The sequence below is a fragment of the Citrus clementina genome, unplaced genomic scaffold, assembly GCF_000493195.1.
Source record: "Citrus clementina cultivar Clemenules unplaced genomic scaffold, Citrus_clementina_v1.0 scaffold_5, whole genome shotgun sequence".
Classification (NCBI taxonomy): Eukaryota; Viridiplantae; Streptophyta; class Magnoliopsida; order Sapindales; family Rutaceae; genus Citrus; species Citrus x clementina.
In genome coordinates, this window is record NW_006262201.1 from 40,245,007 (window position 1) to 40,266,335 (window position 21,329).

A 21,329-nucleotide genomic window follows, 5' to 3' on the forward strand; every position below is an offset into this window, starting at 1 on the left:
TTTTCGTTGTGATTTAAAATCTACTAAAAGCTCCTTACTATTTTCTGACTTTAAAATTAATGTTAAAATCCACTCATATTATAATTGTCAAATTTTTCTATTAAAAAAAAAGTTATATTAATCGAGTTGTTCAACAGAGATCTGTTGAATTTAAAACTAAACTGAAGGCACAGTAAGTTTGCTAAATAAGAGAGGTACTATTTTGGTGATTCTAAAGAAAAAAAGGGTAGCATATATCAAAAAAAGGATTTGGGTATGCTTGATATGCTATATCTAATATATTGTAGAATTCCTTCTCTTTTGGAAGATTAAGAAGAGCCTTTACATTTGTGAGATGGAACCAAAAACTATACATGTATATATGATATATCTAGGAAGGTAACTCTTATAGCTATAATTTTACATACATATCCTTCAACTCTGAATATATTCACTCAATCCACCCTATCTTTCTGTAGGATCCAAGGCAAATCATGCGACAATCACTATAATATCTATCTCATGCTTGTATCTAAAGCTCAAACATAATTTAGTCCATGAATATATAAAATTGGTCTCAGCCTCTATTAAAAACATATAAAGAGCATCTTTGTCTCAACATAATCAAAATTGCATACTTCATATATATCTCACTTTACATGCATACATTTAAAATATATGTATATAGTCATAAACATGCTCAAAATGTAAAATATATAGCAATTCATGTTGTGGTTGAACCTTATCTTATCATAAATTGAACTACGAGAAATCCTACAGAAACAAGAAATTGGGTAAATAGGGAAACAATAAGCTTGTTGTCATGGGTCGTTCAAATTTACCACCAACGGAGGCTAAATTGGCGAGCATGGGTACGCTCAGTAGAAGAGCAGTAGGGCCGACTCAGTAGTGGAATAGTTCATACAATTAGCGCACTAAATAAGTAAACAACCCAAATTCACGAGCCAAAGTGAACAAGTCCGGCCCGATTCTAAAATTCTCTACAACTCAAAATCACTTGTAAATATCTAGACAATTCTACACTTATGTATCCTAGAACCTAAAGTATATTTAGGCAAGTTGCACAAGTTGTGTGGAAGACTCTAGACCTAGGCAAGCCACTCTATAAATAGGATATAACACTTGCCATCTTGCTCACCACCACACCACACACAACACACACCTTGCACAAGCAACTCAAGCATACTTTGTAAAGCTCTCTTATGTTCTCTCTTACGAGTAATAAAATTCTTTTTAGTCATATTGCTATCTTCTCTCTAGCTTTCTCACAAGCATCCTTACTTAACTAGTTTGAAAAGTTCAATAGGCTTACTTAACAACTTTTGTGTTATAAGTTGTCTATGTGCTGCACGGCTTACTACACAATATATTCATCCCGTGACATAGTGCTTCAGTGAGTGGATATAATTTATATACATAAAAATAAAGTAGTGCTGATACATAATCATATGACATAATTCCACAATAAACACAATTTATCTCATAGCATACATGACGAAATTGCACCAAACAATACCCCGAAAAATAACTGTCATACTTGTCGGGACGACGGGATCAACATAAGCATGCTCCTGCATTAGACATATCGATCCTTGTCATTAGTCAAACTAAAGGAATACGCAAAAATTGTCCAAGGAATTGGCTTTGGTTCATCGACAAGAATTATGCACAAGTTAAAGTCAGCTTAACTGAAGAGCATTTGAAAAGTGTGTTCCTGCGATACGACACTGACGGAGATGGGCGGCTTAGCAATCAAGAGCTTAAGGACTCCTTTGACAGCCTTGGTTCAAGACTCCCAGATTGGAGAGCTTGGCGATGTCGTTGTTATGCTGATTTAAACGGAGATGGGCACATAAGGAGGCAGAGTTCGATGTCCCTGTTAAATGTTTTGTCAAACACGATTATATGCCAAGAAATAGATAACTATCACCTCAATGTTTTTTTTTTGTTTGCAGAACCAGGTGGCTGGGAATGTAAATTGTCATTCTACTTATCTTCCGTTTTCAGGGTTTTTCCGCGGCAAACGTGTATGAACTATGCCGTGTCCTTTTATTCTACATGGTCTTTTCTCTTTTGTTAAACAGAGTAGAAATTACGTTTAAATGTTCAAAGTAGTTTAATTTGTACCATTTTTTTCGTCTTCTGCAAGTATTGATATTACGACTAACTTCGAAATCATCATAATTACATAGTTTATACTTAATGATATTAAGTTGTTAGGTGATTGTATGATGACCTGGTGTGTCCACACCACTAAGACTTTCTCCATTTAGAGATTTTCTTAATCATAAACATTTCCACTTACAAACATTGCAAGAATGGGTATGATTATATATACGTTATGCAAATATGAAAAGAACCATAGTCATTATCGTAAACAAATATAAGAAGAACTGTGACCATTATCACTTATTTTGTCTTTCATATTTATAAATAAATATGTGGTTTTGTAGCACTTAAAAATTTCAAGAGTGAAAGTTCTTTTTTTCTTATATAATTATCACTTTCTTCAAGGACTAAGGCTGAAAATGTACAATGAAAATTTTAGTTTGATGAGTAATGGTACAGGTATAAATTTTTATACTAACTTGATTAGTATAAATTGAGGTGGCAATATTGTTTCATTGCCACATGCTCTCATTTTTAAGGAAATCGACGAATAGTAATATAAAATGCAAGTGGCAATCATATATATAACATGTCAAATTAGTTTGCAGACACATAAAATTATTAAATTAAGTAACATATGATAATTTAATATGTTATTCTTTTAATTAAGGTGGTGGATGGGGGGGGGGTGGTTTTGGGCAAAGAATAAATTGATAAAGAATAAGTTGATAAGTAGCTCATAATGAATAGAATATGAGCTTGTTAGGTAAAAAGGATAATATAGAATTTTAGATAATATAGAATTTTAGGCATACAATTTGCTACTAGATCTTTAATATAGACCAAAATAGAAAATAAAAAAGTTTGGAGGGGATTCCAACCGCTTTAGGACATATATTTGATATCTTTTTCTTTCTGATGTCTGGCTAATTATTGTCAATTATTAACGGATAATAAATTTGTGTTCAAGTGGCCTAAGCTTAACTGACCTTTATCTGGTCCAAATCTAACGACAAATAACAAACACCAAGCGTGGCCGTCTAGCCAATACGATAGCATATTCTGACCGCCTTTCCTTGGAATCGCACCGACGATGGAGGGAAGATCAATGATGCATGTTACTCTGAAATTTGCTTTCCCGGCGTATCAAAATCAAATGCTCCTGGTCCACTGTATCCAAGTAGAGTACATATGTCAATGAAAGGATTTGGCCTCTTTTTGTAATAGATTGCATCTATCCAGAAAAAATATAAAAAAACTAAAGTTCAAATTATTCTCCTTGACCAAGAGAATAAAGAAAACCCCTTTGGCTTATCGGTTAAGGAGATCAAACTTAAGAATGCCAAATGTATATATAAACTGTTGTCTGCATATAAATTCAAACTGCAGCACAAAAGTAAAACGAGAACTGAATATATAGTTGTAATTATTACTATCTTCTTCCTTCTTCATTAAAGAAATGGCATATAGGCACAAAAATAAAGGCATACCTAAAGATTGCTATAGGACGTTGGTTCCGACAAGTGATAATAATAAGAATGCAAAAGTGAGCTTAAATGAGAGCGTAAATGAAGAGCAGTTGATGGCTTGGCTTAGGCGCTACGATACTGATGGAGATGGCCGTCTTACCAAACAAGAGCTTCAAGACGCCTTCAAAAGCCTTGGTTCTACTTTCCCGGCTTGGAGAGCTTGGCGAGCGCTACGCCATGCCGATGCTAACGGGGATGGATGCATTAACGAGGACGAGCTTCGCGAGCTTGTCAAGTATGTTATCAAACGTGGCTATGCTCTCGCTTGATCCTAATTCAGCTAGCAAGACATCTCTACCTCAATTACATATCTTTTTATTTAACAGCTAGCTTAAATAGCATATAGCATGCAGTAATTACTAAACTGGGATTGATATTCTATATATCTGAATCCCCGGTAAGATCAGTAGAGCTAGCTAGGGCTATGAATATCTTTCGTTTCTTGACTTCTTCTACACCTCGCTCTCTCTCTCTCTCTCTCTCTCTCAGTAGTTTTCGTTTTCCTTTTTGTTTTCCTTTTGTTTGTACTGTTACTGTATCTCTGTGCATATAATAAACTATATGTAATTTATATTTAAACTTGAGCGAAGAAACTCGAGGTAGCAAGTAAACATGTTTTTACTGTTGAACTTAGCTTTACTTTGTACATATATACCATAAGCAACCGCGTCCTGCGCGCACTTAGCAAATATAGCTGAGTCTTATAAATACTATAAATAGCTCAGTCTTGCAAATAAATCTCTGTCTTATTAATCTGTTTCTAGAGAAATTCTTGGAAAGTACCATCTCGTAGTCATAGAATCTTTCGTAATTTCTCGTTCATTGTCTAATTGAATCTTTGTCACCTCCAAATTTAGGGGCCAACAGTCTTCAGAGTAAACTTGGGGTAATAAATAAAAATTCTCAAAGTTGTAGGGTTGAATCCCAAAAAATTATATTTGTTGGATGCGGATTGTCCCAGAAGTTGGAAGAGAAAATTAGAGGTGGATGTCTAGAAAGATTAAAGAAAGTCTTGGAGTTATAAATAAAATTGTCAAAGTTCCAGGGTCGAATAAAAAAAAAATTATATTTGTTGGATGCGGATTGTTTTCATAAGTTGTTGGAGAAAATTAGAGGCTGATGTTTAGAAAGATTAAAGAAAGTCTTGAAGTGGTAAAAAAAAAAAAACTGTCAAAGCTGCAGGGGTTTAATCATAAAAAATAAAATAACTCTATTCTGTAGGTCTGAGTTAAAAGTCAATAAATAAAATTAATTTTCTTTAAGGTGTAGTACTATAGCGCTTAAAAAGCTAGCGGATGGTTGAGATTGAGTTACCTACACATTTAATTCAAGAATTATTCCCAGTCAATACATGATTGTCTCTCGAACAACAGTCACTATTAGAGTTCAATAAATTAACTCATTAACCCAATAACTAAACACTCTTTTTTAACTTTAACCCCGAAAAGTTTAGCTCTATAGAATTTGGACCCTTACAATCACAATGTCTAATCCAGGCTCCTCTTGTCTACAAGAAGTTGGTCTACGTATACTCTTTCAAATCGAATGCTTTTCTCATCTTGCTTTTCAAGAGGAGAACTTAAAAAAATGCACCATTCTCCATCAGTTTATTTTATATATAACTATCAAAGAAGAAATGGACAAGCATTTTCCCTAGATTGATTCTGATTCGTATGCCGATCTTTGTGGACTAGCAATTATCACAAAATATTATCTTTCATCATAAAAACAAAGAATATAGAACACCATGCGGATAACTAAAAAAAAAATTGGAATCCTATCATTCTTTGCTTAAGAAGATGAAATTCGTATTCTGCAAGTCACATCTGAATTCTTTTCACAACTTTGTTATATGTTTTGGTTGATAAAAGGCTTGATTATGATTGAGGTTGGGTAGTTATATCTTAAAAGGTACAATATTAAAGTGTTAATAAACACTAACTGCTGTAATTTGGAAAGTAAGTTGATTTTTTTTTAACACTTGTATAATGAAAAATCTATTATATATTTACTAATTTTGTCAAAATTATATTTACTACATAATATTAATTTTTATTTTATACTTATAGTTTTTTTTTTCACAGCAGCTGCAACTTATAAAGTACAACACCTCAATTCCAAACAAGACAAAAATAAGTTGGAGATAAAATTTTATAATTGGAAATCTAGATACACTTGCAGCTAGTCTGGTAATAATACTGGAGCTATATATAAACCATTTGTTGAAAGTATAACAATAATTAATTGAATGAAAATACCACGTGATCTACACGAGCGTAACTATATAATTTGTAGAAACAATTTGTTACCCTATCATTATTCTTATGTTAGACTTTTCCTGGATCCATGTATATATTCTTTTAGTTATCTGTCTCAGTAGTAAAAAATCATGGACTTCTGCATAAAAATAACTATAGGCGTATATCTAACACAGTTATATATAATCAGTTAAGGGGTGATGGCATAACCATTCGACAATGCATGTGTACACATTTCCACCGGCTTATTCCTCCTTATCAATTATCATTCTCTTACTAAAATTTGGACTGCTTTGTAGATGCTGCACGAATTATACTAAATTATGACTATGACTAGAGATTTTTTTATGAGGATTCGTTGTATTAAATTTTCCTTGCGCAGCTCGGGCAATATACTTATAGAGTGTAACTTCTTGAATCGGATAAAATCGATGATCACTTATGATCTTATCATTTCCAGGGGGCATACTTTGTATTATCCTGAAAGATAATGCGAGTTATGATCCAAGTTGATTATACAAGTATGATTATACAATGTGTTATATTAAGGAACTTGAATCTCTTATTAATTTTTTCCCCCCGCAATTAAGCTTTTAAGGATACATGCGGCGCGGTTTATAGAACTTTTTTCATTTTTTATTTTATTAAATGCGTTTCCCTTCACCCCCAAAAAAAAAAAAAAATTTAAATTATTCACCCCGTTGACAATTAACAAACACATCATTTTTTTCACTTCGAAAATCACAAAAATGTTTCCACTTTCCAGGAAGCCTCAAATTTTCGATTTCCGTACGTATTTGCCTTAGCTTAATGACTTATTTTGAGATCATACATTAATAAGACTTCACGGTATTTGTTTTAAATTAAGATGAGTAACAATTTTCAATTTGTAATTTTTACCACAGGACTAGGTTTCACTATAAACTGCATCAAGTTTTGAGGGCACCAGAACCGCAAGAGACTACAAGAACTTGAAAAGAATGGAGTTGGAATTACTTCCTTTTTTTTTTTTTTTTCCCTTTTGTATATATTATGATGATATTTAGCTTGTTTAGTATAAATACGATAAATGTAAGTCCGCGCCATGCCTTTAAGCTAATGATGCAAAAATAAAATACAAAAATTCTGTTACTGAGTTTGTATAGTTAAAAGAATGGAATTCTTTTTAACTTTTCTGCCAATCCTTTTACTTTATCCTTGTGGATGTAAATCATAAAATCTTTATTCCTTTTCAATCTGTTGCGAAGCATCAGGCAAGTGTCCCTTATTAGCTTCTGATTTCAGAATAAGAATCTTTACGCTTTAATTTGCTTCTTTATTTGAGCAGGACTATTAAATTAAATGACGAAACTTAGTATGACGAGGATATCATGCGACAGCATCACCGCAGTGATATTTTACAATCTAGGGTTTATTGAGAATTTTAATTACATATAATACAAATAAAAAAATTCATTTAAGTGTAATTAAAAATTTTTTTTATTCTCGTTAGTATTAGAGAGAAAAACATCTGTCCTTATTATGGGGACTTGAACCGGTTTTTGCAATAATGTTGAGAGAGTTGAGAACGTGACTAACCATTGGACTTTTTTTTTTACCCTCGATTAAGATTATTTTTCACCTTAGACTATTGGGTAAGGATAAATGGGGGCGGAGCAGCGGAAAAGCAGAAATTTTGTTAGGTCCAAAACTGTTTTCAAGCGCTTTTTCATTGTCATCTCCAAGACTCCCAACAAACAAAATGATCTACAGTCTACACCATTGGAGAAAGGGGCTGACCACCAACTCATCACTTGACCGATGAAAAATTATCTACATTAAAAATCAAATATACATTTTGAGTGTTACTAACATTCCTATAGAACTATTACGGCGTCAAACATGATATGACATGAACACCCTACAATCTAACTGGAATTTGGAGCGGCATATACATGCGACGAATCAATCACACTATTTTTTATATAAATTTTGAAACAAGACCTCCAAGCAACCAATAAATCAACCAACCCAGCTAACCAGCAATCAACAAGGAGTTCTCGCCATCAGCCTTGGCCACATGTAGCCTGTAATTTGCCAAAGCAACACAATTAAAGAGAAAACGAAGAAAATGATGCTAAACTTCAGCACAGAGAGATTGTGAGGCCACGACCTTTGCAAACTTATTATTTGATAAGTTTTATTTTCCTTTACTTCTTCTAGGAAAAACATCAATATAATTCCCGAAAAGGTTCCACCAATGGGAAAATGTAACTAGGTTCAAATGAAACTGCTTAGTTGAAATTGAAACGCACCTCAAAAGTTCCAGAACAAGCATTGGGCAACACCCATCCCCCTCCATATCAGGACAGTCGGGCAATACCATCTAGGACGCAACTAAAAACCTTCAAACATCAATGTTTGGAGGCGGCAGTTTCCAGTAATTCCATTGATTAAAATCCTCCTGTTGAACGAAGAATACATAAATTAATAAAAATATCAGCACTCCACAGAACAATCAATGAAACCTGAATATTCAGACAAAACTAAGCTGACATCTAACAGATACAGATGCTGAGGCTAGATGATCTGGGAACTGATATGTTTATATATAGCCCTGTAGTCCAGTACCAATTTCTAAACATAAACAAGAAAGGAATAAAGAAAATGGACCATTGAAAACAATTTTGATCTCTGATGTAGTGCCTTATTTTAGAACAGAACACCTGAAATAAAACAAGCCTAGAATTGAGCAAAGAAAAAAAAAATGCAGAAAAAAACCTGCTCTGTGGAAGTTGTGTGCGGAAACATGCCATGAACAAGCGCATGAATTGAACTATATGTTTTACTGTCAACACGATGATTCACAACAACCTCACCCTGCAAATGTTGAAACCCATCAGAAGGAACATTTGGCATACAATTTGCCAGTATCTAAGGCACGGAGGTTTTTTCATCTTTTAAGCACAGAGGTCTTAAATTACCTTGGGATTAATAATAAAGATCTTTCCTCTTGGGATTCCAACCTTAAGATAGCTGATTTCATCAGTGTCTCTGTTCCCAAAACCAGCATAGAATGGGTTGCAATCAGAAGGAAACAATGCCTTGATATCCTGGATTTAAAATGAATTACAAACATTTAAAGATAATGGACTTGATTGGTTTACATGGAGCATCCGAACAATCATCAGTTATGTACAGCAGAAGCAGAAACCTCATTAGTTGTCTACACGGCAGCAATGACATCAGACTGGAGGAGTTTCATATGTGGAATATGAAAATAAAAATATGCAATAGTTAATACCAAGGAAACTAACCTCTAAGCACGCTATCTTGAATTCATGAGGAGCCCTTCTTATAACTGCCAAAAAATAAATAAATAAATAATTGTACATGTTACGGTCCCGATAGAGTTTGACAATGAATTGCAACCAATTCAAGATATGCACAAAAAGGTCAAATAAATTTTTTTAGGGGGAAAAAAAGAAATTAAATATTATTTTAATGTAAACCAAAACCCTTCCCAATCTTAGTGTGACTGGGTTTTGAACGTCAAACCTCAAGAGTTGAACAAACTGACACCCACAAAATCCAAAAATTACTTCTCTATGTAGAATTATACAGTGATGGAGAGCAATGAGCATCTCACAAATCTGTCAGCAAGTTTAGAAAATTTAAGTGGGGAAAACAACCAAAACAAAAAACACTGCTTAAGTTTCAATATTTCCTGCCAAACTAGAACTGAATAAAACAATAAATTCATAGTATCTTTGCCAAACGTGAGGAAGCAAAGAGTGAAAATTCTTATCCATGGAAGAAATTTCCTCTCTTAGGAGCTAGGGGCCTAATGTTTTACATCAGTGCAACCTGTCCCTGCAGGATTTGGTAGGATCAAAAGAAATGCAACTATGCCCAACACATCTAAATGGATATAATGAGATACAAGAAATTAACTGGCAAATACAAAGCCAATTCTGTCTAATTCAGCCAAAAAGGAGGGAAAAATCAACTAATGCATGAGTTCCATAAATGCAGTTACCTTCTCGAAATAGAGATGGAAATAGTCCATCAGGTGAAATAACAACGGGCCCATCAGGTAAAGCCTTTCCATCCTGCAAATTTTAGAACGCACATTTGTTAACAAATAAATGAAAATATCATAATATTAGACTATCTTGATTCTGAATTTCTCAAATCAAAACAAAAATTAAGCTTAGTATATTTCACCTGCTTCAGGGTAAATAGGAATCTTCTAGTGTGATAAGCTTGCACAATCGCACGTGCACTGAGGAAAAGCAATTGATACCCATTTTCCTGCAACAAACTTGGTTCATTCAGAAAAACTGATGTTGTCCCTAGACATTACTCACATTGCATGCATGTGGGGCATTTTGGCTTTTTAAGAATCTGAAATGCAGAATGGGACCAGAGCACCTTATAGCTAGTAAAATTTATTAAATCATTGTGAATAGTAGAGATCTAAAAGACGCAGCTTTCCATTAGATTGTGTTGGTTGCACCCATCAGAATAGTCTTCTTGTGCAGTTTAGAGTCAATGGCTATGATATAGCGCCAATCACTCAAAAGCTGAAATAAAAATACAAGATGGAAATGCCACAAACCTTAATAGCAGAAAATAAATGTGCAACGCCTGTCTGTGACCAATCTACCCCAACCAAAGGCATGAACTGACCCAGAACGTCGGATCTGTCACAAGAATGTGTGATAAACAGTGTTAAAATAATTCAGAAAAAATCACAGTCTTCACCAAAGAAAGTACTAAAAAAAAAAATCAGATCAAGACCGACTACAATAATTTACTGAGTGGAGAAAGTTAAGTGATGAGAGTTTGACTCCAGCCCTCATAGAGCCAAGAGCAGAACTATAGACAACCAGAAGAATTGATTCAGAAACAGGCATCACCAAGTTCTAAGACTTAAAATTTAGATCGATAGAAAGGTCAGAAACACCATAAACTTACTTCCTTTACAAGCTAATTCTAGAGCATGGAAATTATGGAAAAAAATGATATAAAATATACATATATAAAAGTCTGACAACTATGATGCAGAAACATTACCTACGTGCACCACAGGCAGGGCAATTAGATATCTTGGTCATAGTAAACCTTTCTAGGGCTCTATAAGCTAAGGTTTAGAATAGTCAAGGGTACAGCCTGCCACCATATCACTTTATTGTTTCATCCCATCTGGTAAAATTTAGTAGGGGACTTTTTATTCTCAATTAAAGGACTAATGCCAAACCTTGCCCATGGGTTGTCCTCTTCAACCATAGAAGCAGATCCAATAACAAGATTTGGGATCTACTTCCATCAGACTACACTGCCTAAGCTAGCAAATCCAAAAACAACATTGAAGTTCAGTCTTCACCATCTAAACTAGCTGAGTGGCAAGTTCAATTTTATAGTTACTTGTGGATACTTTTAACATACATACAGAGCGCCATTTTCAGGCTTCAATAACCCGAGTATGGTAGCAGGTCCAAAAACAACACTTGAGGTTCAGTCTTCACTACCTAAACTAGCTGAGTGGCAAGTTCAAAATTGAACTTGATACTTTTAACATACATATATCTAAAAATTTCAGTTTATCCCTTTTCCTCTCCAGATCAATCCACAAATGAGCCCATTTCCTATGCATAACTTCCCTCTCTGTGGGCTGAATCTCTGACTTTGCCCTTCGAAAGGAAGGAAAGGCAGCACTTTCCTATACAAACTAAATCCAGGATGTATAGATTGCCTAGCAGTTCTCTACTTGATTAAGATAAAATATGAGAAACAACTCTGTTGTATTAGAGAAAATTAGAAAACCTTACTTTGTAATAGTCCCATCCACATCTGATATTACTATACGTGTGTTCCATTTCCACAAATATATTCTGGCATCAACCTGTAAGGAATGCAATGTACTATTAGGTGAGTACCAAAAGAATAACCAGAAAACAGAAGAGTTCGGTTGTTAAAATATATGTAACTTAAGCTAATAGCACTGGGGAATAAGAAAAAAAGGGACCTGCTGCTTGCCTAGCATCGCAGTGGAGAATGTAAAGGTTACACTGTTCTTTCCTTCCTTCAGATTCAAGGATGCCAGCTGTTCAGAAGTTGGAGTTAGCACCTTAATCTTCTTCTTCGCCATGTTGGTTTTGCACACACTTCTATTTCCGTCCCTGTCATTGATGCTATCTGAAGCAACTTCAGTATCGGAACTTTTAGTACCACTAATGACTGGCTGCATTGCTTTCCCGGATCTTGATCTTCTAAAGAAAGGCCAAAGCCTCCAGCTTCCACCAGGGGAAACAGTAATTTTTGCAGGGTTCCCTACAAGAGATCTCTCAACTTAGTCAATAGCTATCATACCCTCTGGTTCAACTAGTTCTTTAATTTCAAATGCAATCAACCCTAGATCAATACGAGCAGCTACATCCCATGAAGATAAAAGCCGCCCATTCTGACAACAAGCCAATCATTCTTTAAAACTGCAGGACCTAGAGATGTAAATTTATCTATATCCAATTTTTCAGCATCGAATGCTTGAGAAACTGCAGGAGAACCCATACCTTCATAGACCAAGTGTTTACAAAGAGATATCTCTGCATAGCTGAAAGGATGGGGCTATCTATGTTTTCCAACCCAAAAAAAGAAAAAAGGAAAAAAAGAAAAAAGCACTTACAAACCAGAAACAAATGAAATGTTTTCATTTTGTTCTCAGGTGCATCCACAGGAGTTCCCTATGCTAGAAATGAAAACACTCTACCATATGGAGGCAATGACAAAATCTTACTTACAATCATTAACATTATATTGCACAAGCTATAAGGAACATTTAAACAACGGTCAAAAGAAACTTAAAATTGGAACTATCTCATTTCTGTGCATTCAACCGGCAAAAGTATAAAATGACATACGAGTGCATATTAAAATTTTCTTACCAGCTGCAGGAGTGGAAAAAACAGTTTTTTGCCCCTGTGAGAATTGCATATCATCTATAATAGGTCGTTCCTCTGCCAAATGGAGTTCTATGTCAGTATCTGACTTCATGCAGCTAGAATAATTTTCCTTGAACAACATCCAATTCAAGGATTTGCAATTTGAGTCCAGTGAATGGCTTAGAGGATGATGAGGGTCATGAGCATCTAATTTGACAGAGAGAGACCTCATATTTGGCAAAGATTCTGCCAGCCTCCCAACTTCCTCAGCAGGTCCATGACTTTTATGAATAATAATGGGATCCGATATTGCTCCCAGTTTATCTGTTGTGTTTTCAAAATCATTCAACAGGTTATATAGACCAGACATCTCCGACAAAGAAGATGACTCATCAATTGTGTTGACTGACCCATTCACTTCCTTAATGCCTTCCGCAGAAAATGATGGATCATCACTCTTCTTTACACTATCTGGTGAACTTGAATCGACACCCTGATCCTTACTGAGTTTGAATTCATCGAGATCACTGAAAAGGAACTGTTCTTCCTCTGAACTATCAGACGGTGAATTACCTATGGCCCTTTTTAGGACACTATCATTGTAAAGTTCTTGAGATTCATCAGTAGACTCCAAATACTGGAGGGCATCAGTAATACCTTTCTCCTCTTGAACTTCAATGGGCGTTAAGCAACTATTTTGTGAATTAACTTCCTTGATTGAACAAAGTACTGACTCCTCACCAAGCACTTGTGTAGAGGATTTGGGTGCCTCTGGGGGCTCCTTAAGGTCTTTCTCAATATGCTCAAGCACACGAGGAGCTTGATTCACTTGATCAGAATGATTCTCCAATACCTCCCCTGGTTCTTTCTCCAATTCAATTTCTTCAGCTTGCACAACATCTGTGTCCTGATGAAGACCTTCTAATAACTCAGTCTCAAGAAAATTAGAAAAGGATGAAATGAAAACATTATTTCTAACATAGATTATGGCAGTGAACTCACCATAATATAATATTGCAGTATTTAATAAGTTGAAAAAATTTCCTTATTTTCAAAATATATATTGATCAAAAGTTCTAGTTGAATAATATTGCAAACCATTGAAAAGCATTTACCTTGGATAGTAGCTCAGTTGTGACATGTACAGTTTCCAGATGAACATGGACTTCACCACATTTGCCACTAGCAAGGTAAACTGTCTCCGGACTTTTTCCATTGCTACCATCAAACCCAACAATAGAGGTTTCTGATGATTCACAGTATACAAAGGACTGGTCTGATCCAGCCTCAGTGGAAATTCTACAGCCTGATGAGGCAACATCATTATTGTCACAAGCCTGTTCATCATCAAAGTGCTTTCCCTGATGTGCTTCAAGCTCATATTGAATTTTTGCATCAGGAAAACTCTGCTGTTCATGCTCATCTAGATAAGCATTGTCTACCCCAAATTCACCAATTGTTCTTGATAGTTCAGATACAATTGAAGAGTTTTCGTCCAAAATACTTTCATCCAAGGCAGAAGATTCAACTACTTGTTCTACACTGCCTAGACAAGATACATCAATGCCAGATTCCTCGACAAAATTCTCCAGATTCTTAGAGCTAAAGTGAGAACCGCTGGCCATTTGCTCACTTTGGGAACCACATTCCTTATCAAGTATTGATTGGTCATTCCTATTTCGCTCGTAATCATCCACAGACAAGTCCACATGGATTTCTTCATTATTAACCTGAATATCTTTAGCTACCATATTATCCAAACCATCATGAGGTAAAATCTGGGAAGCATTTTCTTTCCTGGACATACTTGAAGGCAGATTGGTAGACCACTTCATCTCCAAGAGGTCAGCTGCAAACTCAGCACGTTCCAATGAACTCAACCTCACCAAGTCAATATCACCCTCTCCCTTCTGATACCTACTCTCCTTAAATGATTTCCGTCCCAAAACAAGCCCAAGAATCCTGGCCCGTTGGGAAGCAGTCCTAGGCAACATCTTCCTATTGCTGGCATCAAAATGGGCAGCTGAATCCAGCTTATCAGCATCACAATTGCAATTCTGGGACTTCATCAGTCTCCTACTATTATTGGGTTGCCCATCTGCCTCATCACCAGAAGACGAGGGATATGATGCAGATTCCCCTTCTTCAACATCAGCCTCCTTCAGAAAGTAAGCTTCCCCTTTATGATCAAGATACATGTTAAAATTAGCATCAACTCCATTAACATTAATAGTAACTACCTTCTCTTTTGTCTTCAAGACCCCTTGAAATTTTCCAAACCGGACATACCAAGGGGACGATTTGAAGCTCCCATCTGGTTGTTCCACTACAATGATATCTACAGCTCCACCAAATGGGTGAAAGGGGGCGGAAACAGTATACACACCCCGGGAGATATAGCTGCCTATCCTTCCTACTGTATACATCGTTGTATATCCGAATTTCTCAAGCACAACCACCCCAGGTAACAAAATCTCAATATTGAGTCATAATTCGTGAATATAAGTGATCATTGCCACAAAATTATGACGCTTTAGTGGTGTCAAACAAGAACCAAATATAGTAAAAGAACTTCTACAAGTATCTCCAGAACTTAATTCCAATGACACCCCCACATCAAAAGGCCTCCAAATAAAACATTTATAAACAACCCAATTGATCACAACACAAGATAGTTCCTTTTTTAGCTCAGAAGAACTACAGATCATAGAGAGACAATATTCCCCCCAGAGAATAAAAAGAAAGTTAGAAAGCGTCCAAAGTCATAAATTGTTCAATGCTCAGAAATTCAAATGAAACAAACAATAACATATACATGTCACCAAACCCAGCTCAAAAAATTCCCGTTCTGCCTCTCCCCTTGAGCTCTGACAAAGAAAGCCCAGATGAGGAAGGTTTATGACCAAGCAAACCAAATTAAAAGCCAACCGCCGAGAACGAGGAGCAGAACAGCAGCCGTTGGTGAAATGAATGAAAAGGCATATTCGAATTTAATTATTCGAATGCGCCAAAACCGTAATCATTTAATTAAATCTCAGGCTTAGCAGACAAAAACAAAAAGACACGCCACACGCCACATCCCACATTTTAATTTTATTTTATTTTGACCATTCTATAATGTACGCAAGGGAAAAGAACGATCAAGAATTGAAGATTAAACAAATTGTTACGAAGAAAGAGCGAAGCTGATCCGGAGATGGAAACGCAGAAACGGTCAAGGGGTGACAGCGGGATCTCAACAGAGAGAAGTATCGAACTTTTGGTGACGTTGAGAGATAACAATGAAGCGATTATCATACGCAGTTTGCTTTTGCATGACAGCGGGTGACACGTACGCACAGATGTTAGTTGATGAAAAGTGTGGGACCAACTGCCTAGAAGGCCCGTGGCACATATGTAAATGTACGCAACTATTAGATACAACTACTCGTGTATTGTTGGAACCAAACTGCCAGTCTGTGCCACTTTGCTCGCTTGTTTCACATATACGTAGTGTTTACTTTTTGGAGTAGGAGTGTGGAGTGTGGATTCCTCCCACTCTAGTGTTTACTTACCTTAAAAAAGGGAGAGTGGGAGTGGGAGTGGGAATTTGTGGGTCCCACTTAATTTTGGAGTGGAGAGTGGGATTCCCACTCCCATGGGGGGAGGTGGGAGTGGGAATCCACTCCCCCCTCTTCTTATTTTATCCCCATAATTAAATAAATAAATAATATTTAATAAAATAAATAAATAATATTTAATAAAATAAATAATATCATATTTATTAAAAATAATAATTATATCATATTTATTTTATTAAATTTAATAAAATAAAAATAAATAAATATTATACTTAAATTAATAATATTAAACATTAATTTTAATAAATATTAATTATTTATTTAATTAATAATAATAAATATTTTATTGTAAAAATATTAATTTTGTACTATATTATCAATAATAATATTTTATTTGTGTTGTTATTATTAATAATTTTTATTCACATAATTTAAATTTAAATTAATAAAAAATTATGATTTATATAATTAAGAATATTAGTAATTATTATTAATTTAGAAATATAATAAAATATTTATTTTATTTTCCAACTATTTTTTATTAATTTTTTAATTATAAATTATAATTTTGTACATAAGGATAAAATTATAATTTAAAATAATTTACTCCCAATCCAAGACAAAGTAAACAAATAATTAGGATTCTGATTGATAATCCATACTTTCATTTAGTCTAAGTAAACACCCTACTCCCACTCCCACTCCACACTCCTAATCCAAGGATTCCCACTCCAATCCAAAAAGTAAACGCAGTTCGTTCCATTTTGTTATCTGCAAACATATGATTCAGGTTGCCTACTTTATTACAATCTTATTTACGTCTGGTCCGTAGTCCACGACCATTACTATTATATCATCTATTAACATTTATAAAATTATTCATAAATGGAGGATTTTTTATTTTTTATTTTTAAATGAAGAGAAAAAATTTATAGAAATTTGATAACTTGTAGTTTTTTTCCCAATTCTATCCTTCTTGTACATCCTCTTTTCATGAGATTCAAAATGAAGTGTATGTTTCAAACTCTTTTCATATAAGAGTTGAGATAATAAAACTTAGGTTTGAGTCATAAATAATTCTTAAAACGAGAAAAAAATAAATATATTAAAAGATTCACAATTAAAAAAGTCACACCACTGCGTCATCATTTTACCATCCAATGAGATACCAACACATATGTATTCGTAATTAAGTTAAAAACGATCATACGTACATCGTATAAGAATTATAATTAAGTCACGGTGTCAAAAGAAAAATCCCAGCGGAGTTTTTTCCTGGAAATTGGCGGAAATGTTTATGACGGTGGCGGTTTATATAACTTGAATTGAATTAAGAACGGCGGGTTGTTCAAAAACATTTCAATAAGGGGGCGTTTGCTAATTGCTAGCTAGTGCGAGTGTGATGGCTCGTTGTACTTCGTAATTCGAATGAGACCGTGAGTCGGCAAAACTTATTGGAATGGTAGGTCTGCGGCCAAACTACACGCCCGTGGGCTTTCAGCTTATGTGGCAACTAGCAAGTGGACTTTTCGTGGGTTGACACTTTGTCAACCTCGAGGAGGATGGACTTACCCAGGCCCATTTCAATCCAATAGGGCCGGACCGGCCAGTTTCTTTATGGCCTGTGAGTCGTGAGGCTGTCTGGGTTCCACCTTTTGGCAGGATATTCCAGTGTTCGCCTCGACTTTTGCTCTTCATCTGACGCGCTCAACTCATTGCGGATTGCCGAGAGAGATCTGAATTCGGATTCTGATTAGATGCTTTAAAAGAATTAAAATTAATGATGTGGAAGATGATAAAAGCAGATCTGATTTTGTGACTCTGCTCATTATGGCTTATTTATATGTGTTGCTGAATCGCTACTTAGAGTTTCTTAGGGTATCGTGATTGTTTGCGCTTTCGGTCTTGAGATTTTCCTTCCTTGAGCCCAACAGCCACCCCACTTTTTGTGGGGTTTCCTCGCTTGGAATATTAATTGAGTGGACTACTCCAGCAATAATATAGCTCCTAAATAATTACACACATATTTTTTGCACTAATCACAAAATATTTGATCGTGCATACTCTCGCATCGCATGCACAAATCAACATGGACTCCCTTCGGCCACCTCGTCATCGGAGAACGATTAGTCATTGTGCGCTTTTCCGCTTTTTTAACTTTTTGGCTGCATGGTGGTGGTTCAAAACAATGAAAGCACTTTCATTTGGGTCGGTTTTAATCTTGTGGGATGGTGGATAAAATAATCATAATTCATAAAGCCAAAGTTTTTGATCACTCAATTCTGAAATCATTACAAACTTATCATCAGAACATCCTCGTGATTTGAAATTCAAACAATACTCGGCTCAAGCCCTGAAAATTGATATGCTATTTTGGAGCAGATTAAGGTACTCCCCATACCTTAATGTATAATATAGAATTGTTGGACTGCTTGGTATCCTTTCATGAATTTCAAAACCATCAAGTCATTCATCAATCTTAATTACAGATACCACATTCTTTTTTGCAGCCCCTGCCGTCCCTCATGTCATGTCTAACCATAAATGGCTCCATTGCCTTTTCTGATGGGGATTGCAGACAAAAGGCCATTGTTTTCTTTTTAGCGTTCCACTATTGATTTATGCATCCGTAATTTGCAGCTTTTTATCGATACTGAATAAATCTGGGACCGTCCGAATCCAAAGGCCCAGGCCAACTAAACAATTTTAACGTGGATCTGAAATCAACAGACCTAATAATTATCAATATGTCTAACAATACAGTATTTTTTCTTTTGTTTTGTTTCTTTCGAAATCTCATGAATAATAGCCCCGTTTTAAATTAAACGTACTTGTGAATTGACTCATTCAACACTAAACTACATCCACTACTACACAAGAAAATAAGAAAATAAAAATGCGAATTTCCCTAAGGAGTACACTGGAATTGCTCAACTTCTATAGGGAAAATAAATAAGCCCATGAAGGAAAATAAAAATAAAAATTATAACAACAAATATTGAATGGAGTTGAATCCCCAATACTTAACATTCAAACTTTTAGAGATTGGTCACACAGCCCATCACCGCATGTAGTATGTACCGGGAATACGTGAACGTCAAGAAAGCATATGTTGCAATCATCCTTGGATGTATTTGTAAATATATATATATATATATATATATATATATGCTTCCATCTTCGTTCTCACCAGTTCCTTCGTAATATTGTCTTTTTCATATATATGTATATACCATATGTTATACACAAGAAAATAAATATGCAAATGGTAATAACAAAAAGAATAATACTAAAAGCTGAAATAGAATAAGTCTTAGCATTTGATCTTCTCTTCAACAGCAATGGAATTCTTGCAATGAGCGATAGCAGCTTGAATTGCAGCTTGCAACTCTTCCATGGTACTATCACTTGTCGATGAAGAAATATTTGTTGTTGCGACAAGCAACCCGCTGTTTGTGGGAGACGTTCTGATTGATGCAGGGGCTGAAAATTCACCTCTTCTTCCTCTAATAAACTGATCTTGCTTGCTCCTAAAGCTTAAATTACCTGAAAACGAATACGCCTGCCGTTGGAAATGATGGCCATTTTCTTTCCTTCCTCTGAAAAGCAGCAATGGCCTAACCATTCTCACATACCGTCTAATTACATGACTTACGTCGAACCTCAGCTTCCTCTTTTGCTTATTCTGATCTTTGTTGCTATTGTCTTCACATTCTCTAACTTCAAAACCCTTTCGCCATCTTGTGAACCCGAATAATGAGAATGACTTGGACTTGGGTCTTCTCTTTGATTGATCAAGATGAAGATCATTGCTTCGCAGATGATGGTTGCAGGATTTGATGCTGCTGCTGCTGCTGTTATTGCTATTAATGTTGCTAGTGCTGCAGTTGCTAAATTTCTTTTCAGGAATCTGATTGTCTCTTAAGTCATTGATGGGGAGGGTGAAGCTGTCCAATGAGTTGGTGGAGGAGCGAGGGGAGGATACTGGAAGGTGAGAAAGGAGATGCAGAGGAAGCAAATGTCCGTGGAAGAAAATGTCATCAGCCGGGGACAAATCGATTGCAAATGAAGGTGGGGTTGTTTTGGTTTTGTTATTATTATTATCAGCAGGGACTGTTGTGGTTGCTGCTGCCGAAGAAGAATGAAGAGAGATTGTGAAGGAGAATTCGTGAGAAGGGGATGATGATGCCGATGGTGGCGAGGCTGCTGGTGCAGCAGCAGGACATGATGGTGATGACTTTTGCTTTGCTGCTGCCGCTAAACTTTCTCTTCCTTCTCCGTGCTTCATATTGTCCACACCTTTCTCTTTGCTTGATTGATGCTGATGGGAATCCATAATTCAAAAGGATTATGCTTGAAAGTCTGATTCAGTATCTGGGGTTCTCTTACTGTTGTGCTAGTAAAATGATAAGATCAGGAAGCAGTGGAGAAACCGAGAGAGAGAGATTATTGTCAATGAGGACTTGTGCTTAAAATGTCTTTATTAGTAGAACAATGAAACATAGTCTTGCATTATTATTCTTGAAAGAGCGAGAAAGGGTGTGGTGGGCAATATGCCACTATGATTGAGATGATATATATTTAGCAGTATCTGTTAAAGGTTTTTGGTGGGTCCATGTCAAATCCAACAGCTACTAAAGTTCTGATTATAGAAAATGAGGTCACAAGTATCCAAGTTTGCCTTCGTAAGGGCTAGATTGGGAAGGCAAAACTTTAATATTTGGGTATGTGTCTTTATTATATGTGAGTTGTATTATTCTTGGGAGGAACTGAAATGAGTTATGAGAAGGCGAGAGAGAGAGATGTCTGAAGTCATGTTCTTATCTACATACATGTGCACCCGTCTCAAAGAGGAATCTTAACAAATTTATGCCCTTTTTCTCTCTTAATTCTACTATCACTATGTTATCTTTTTGCGTGTAATTTGATAGGCAAAGTACCTTGGGCAAG

General features: G+C 35.6%; 3 protein-coding genes across 6 annotated transcripts; 1 reads left to right on the forward strand and 2 right to left on the reverse strand.

Moving 5' to 3' along the window:
- Positions 1–3,568: 3,568 nt before the first annotated feature.
- On the forward strand, positions 3,569–3,907 carry LOC18040222 (polcalcin Che a 3). Its single transcript, XM_006434729.2, has one exon. The coding sequence runs from the start codon at positions 3,569–3,571 to the stop codon at positions 3,905–3,907; it is 339 nt and encodes a 112-aa protein (XP_006434792.1).
- A 3,764-nt stretch (positions 3,908–7,671) lies between these two features.
- Positions 7,672–16,190, reverse strand: LOC18040223 (phosphatidate phosphatase PAH2). Of its 4 annotated transcripts, none has more exons than XM_024183008.1 (12): positions 13,935–16,187; positions 12,823–13,747; positions 11,907–12,211; positions 11,710–11,783; positions 10,497–10,581; positions 10,103–10,189; positions 9,915–9,987; positions 9,193–9,236; positions 8,860–8,988; positions 8,657–8,755; positions 8,191–8,339; positions 7,672–7,962 (listed from the first exon to the last, which is right to left on the reverse strand). In XM_024183008.1, the coding sequence occupies exons 1-11, from the start codon at positions 15,243–15,245 to the stop codon at positions 8,283–8,285; spliced, it is 3,189 nt and encodes a 1,062-aa protein (XP_024038776.1). In that variant the 5' UTR covers positions 15,246–16,187; the 3' UTR covers positions 7,672–7,962; positions 8,191–8,282. The 4 variants fall into 4 exon arrangements, with proteins under 4 accessions (XP_024038776.1, XP_024038775.1, XP_006434793.1 ...); XM_024183007.1 differs by having other exon boundaries at positions 12,823–13,753; XM_006434730.2 differs by having other exon boundaries at positions 12,823–13,726; positions 13,935–16,186.
- Positions 16,191–19,194: 3,004 nt separating this feature from the next.
- LOC18040224 (BRI1 kinase inhibitor 1) lies at positions 19,195–21,061 on the reverse strand. The gene has a single exon (XM_006434731.2). The coding sequence runs from the start codon at positions 20,713–20,715 to the stop codon at positions 19,693–19,695; it is 1,023 nt and encodes a 340-aa protein (XP_006434794.1). The 5' UTR covers positions 20,716–21,061; the 3' UTR covers positions 19,195–19,692.
- Between the last annotated feature and the right edge of the window lie 268 nt (positions 21,062–21,329).

Bases quoted from the DNA above. Each gene is read 5' to 3' on its own strand.
- LOC18040222 (XM_006434729.2), top strand. From the start codon at position 3,569: ATGGCATATAGGCACAAAAATAAAGGCATACCTAAAGATTGCTATAGG.
- LOC18040223 (XM_024183007.1), bottom strand. From the start codon at position 15,245: ATGTATACAGTAGGAAGGATAGGCAGCTATATCTCCCGGGGTGTGTAT. The intron at 9,988-10,102 runs GTGAAATATACT...TAAAATTTGCAG, and splicing joins TCCTATTTACCCTGAAGCAG to GATGGAAAGGCTTTACCTGA. The intron at 8,989-9,192 runs GTTAGTTTCCTT...TTTTAAATCCAG, and splicing joins TCAAGATAGCGTGCTTAGAG to GATATCAAGGCATTGTTTCC.
- LOC18040224 (XM_006434731.2), bottom strand. From the start codon at position 20,715: ATGGATTCCCATCAGCATCAATCAAGCAAAGAGAAAGGTGTGGACAAT.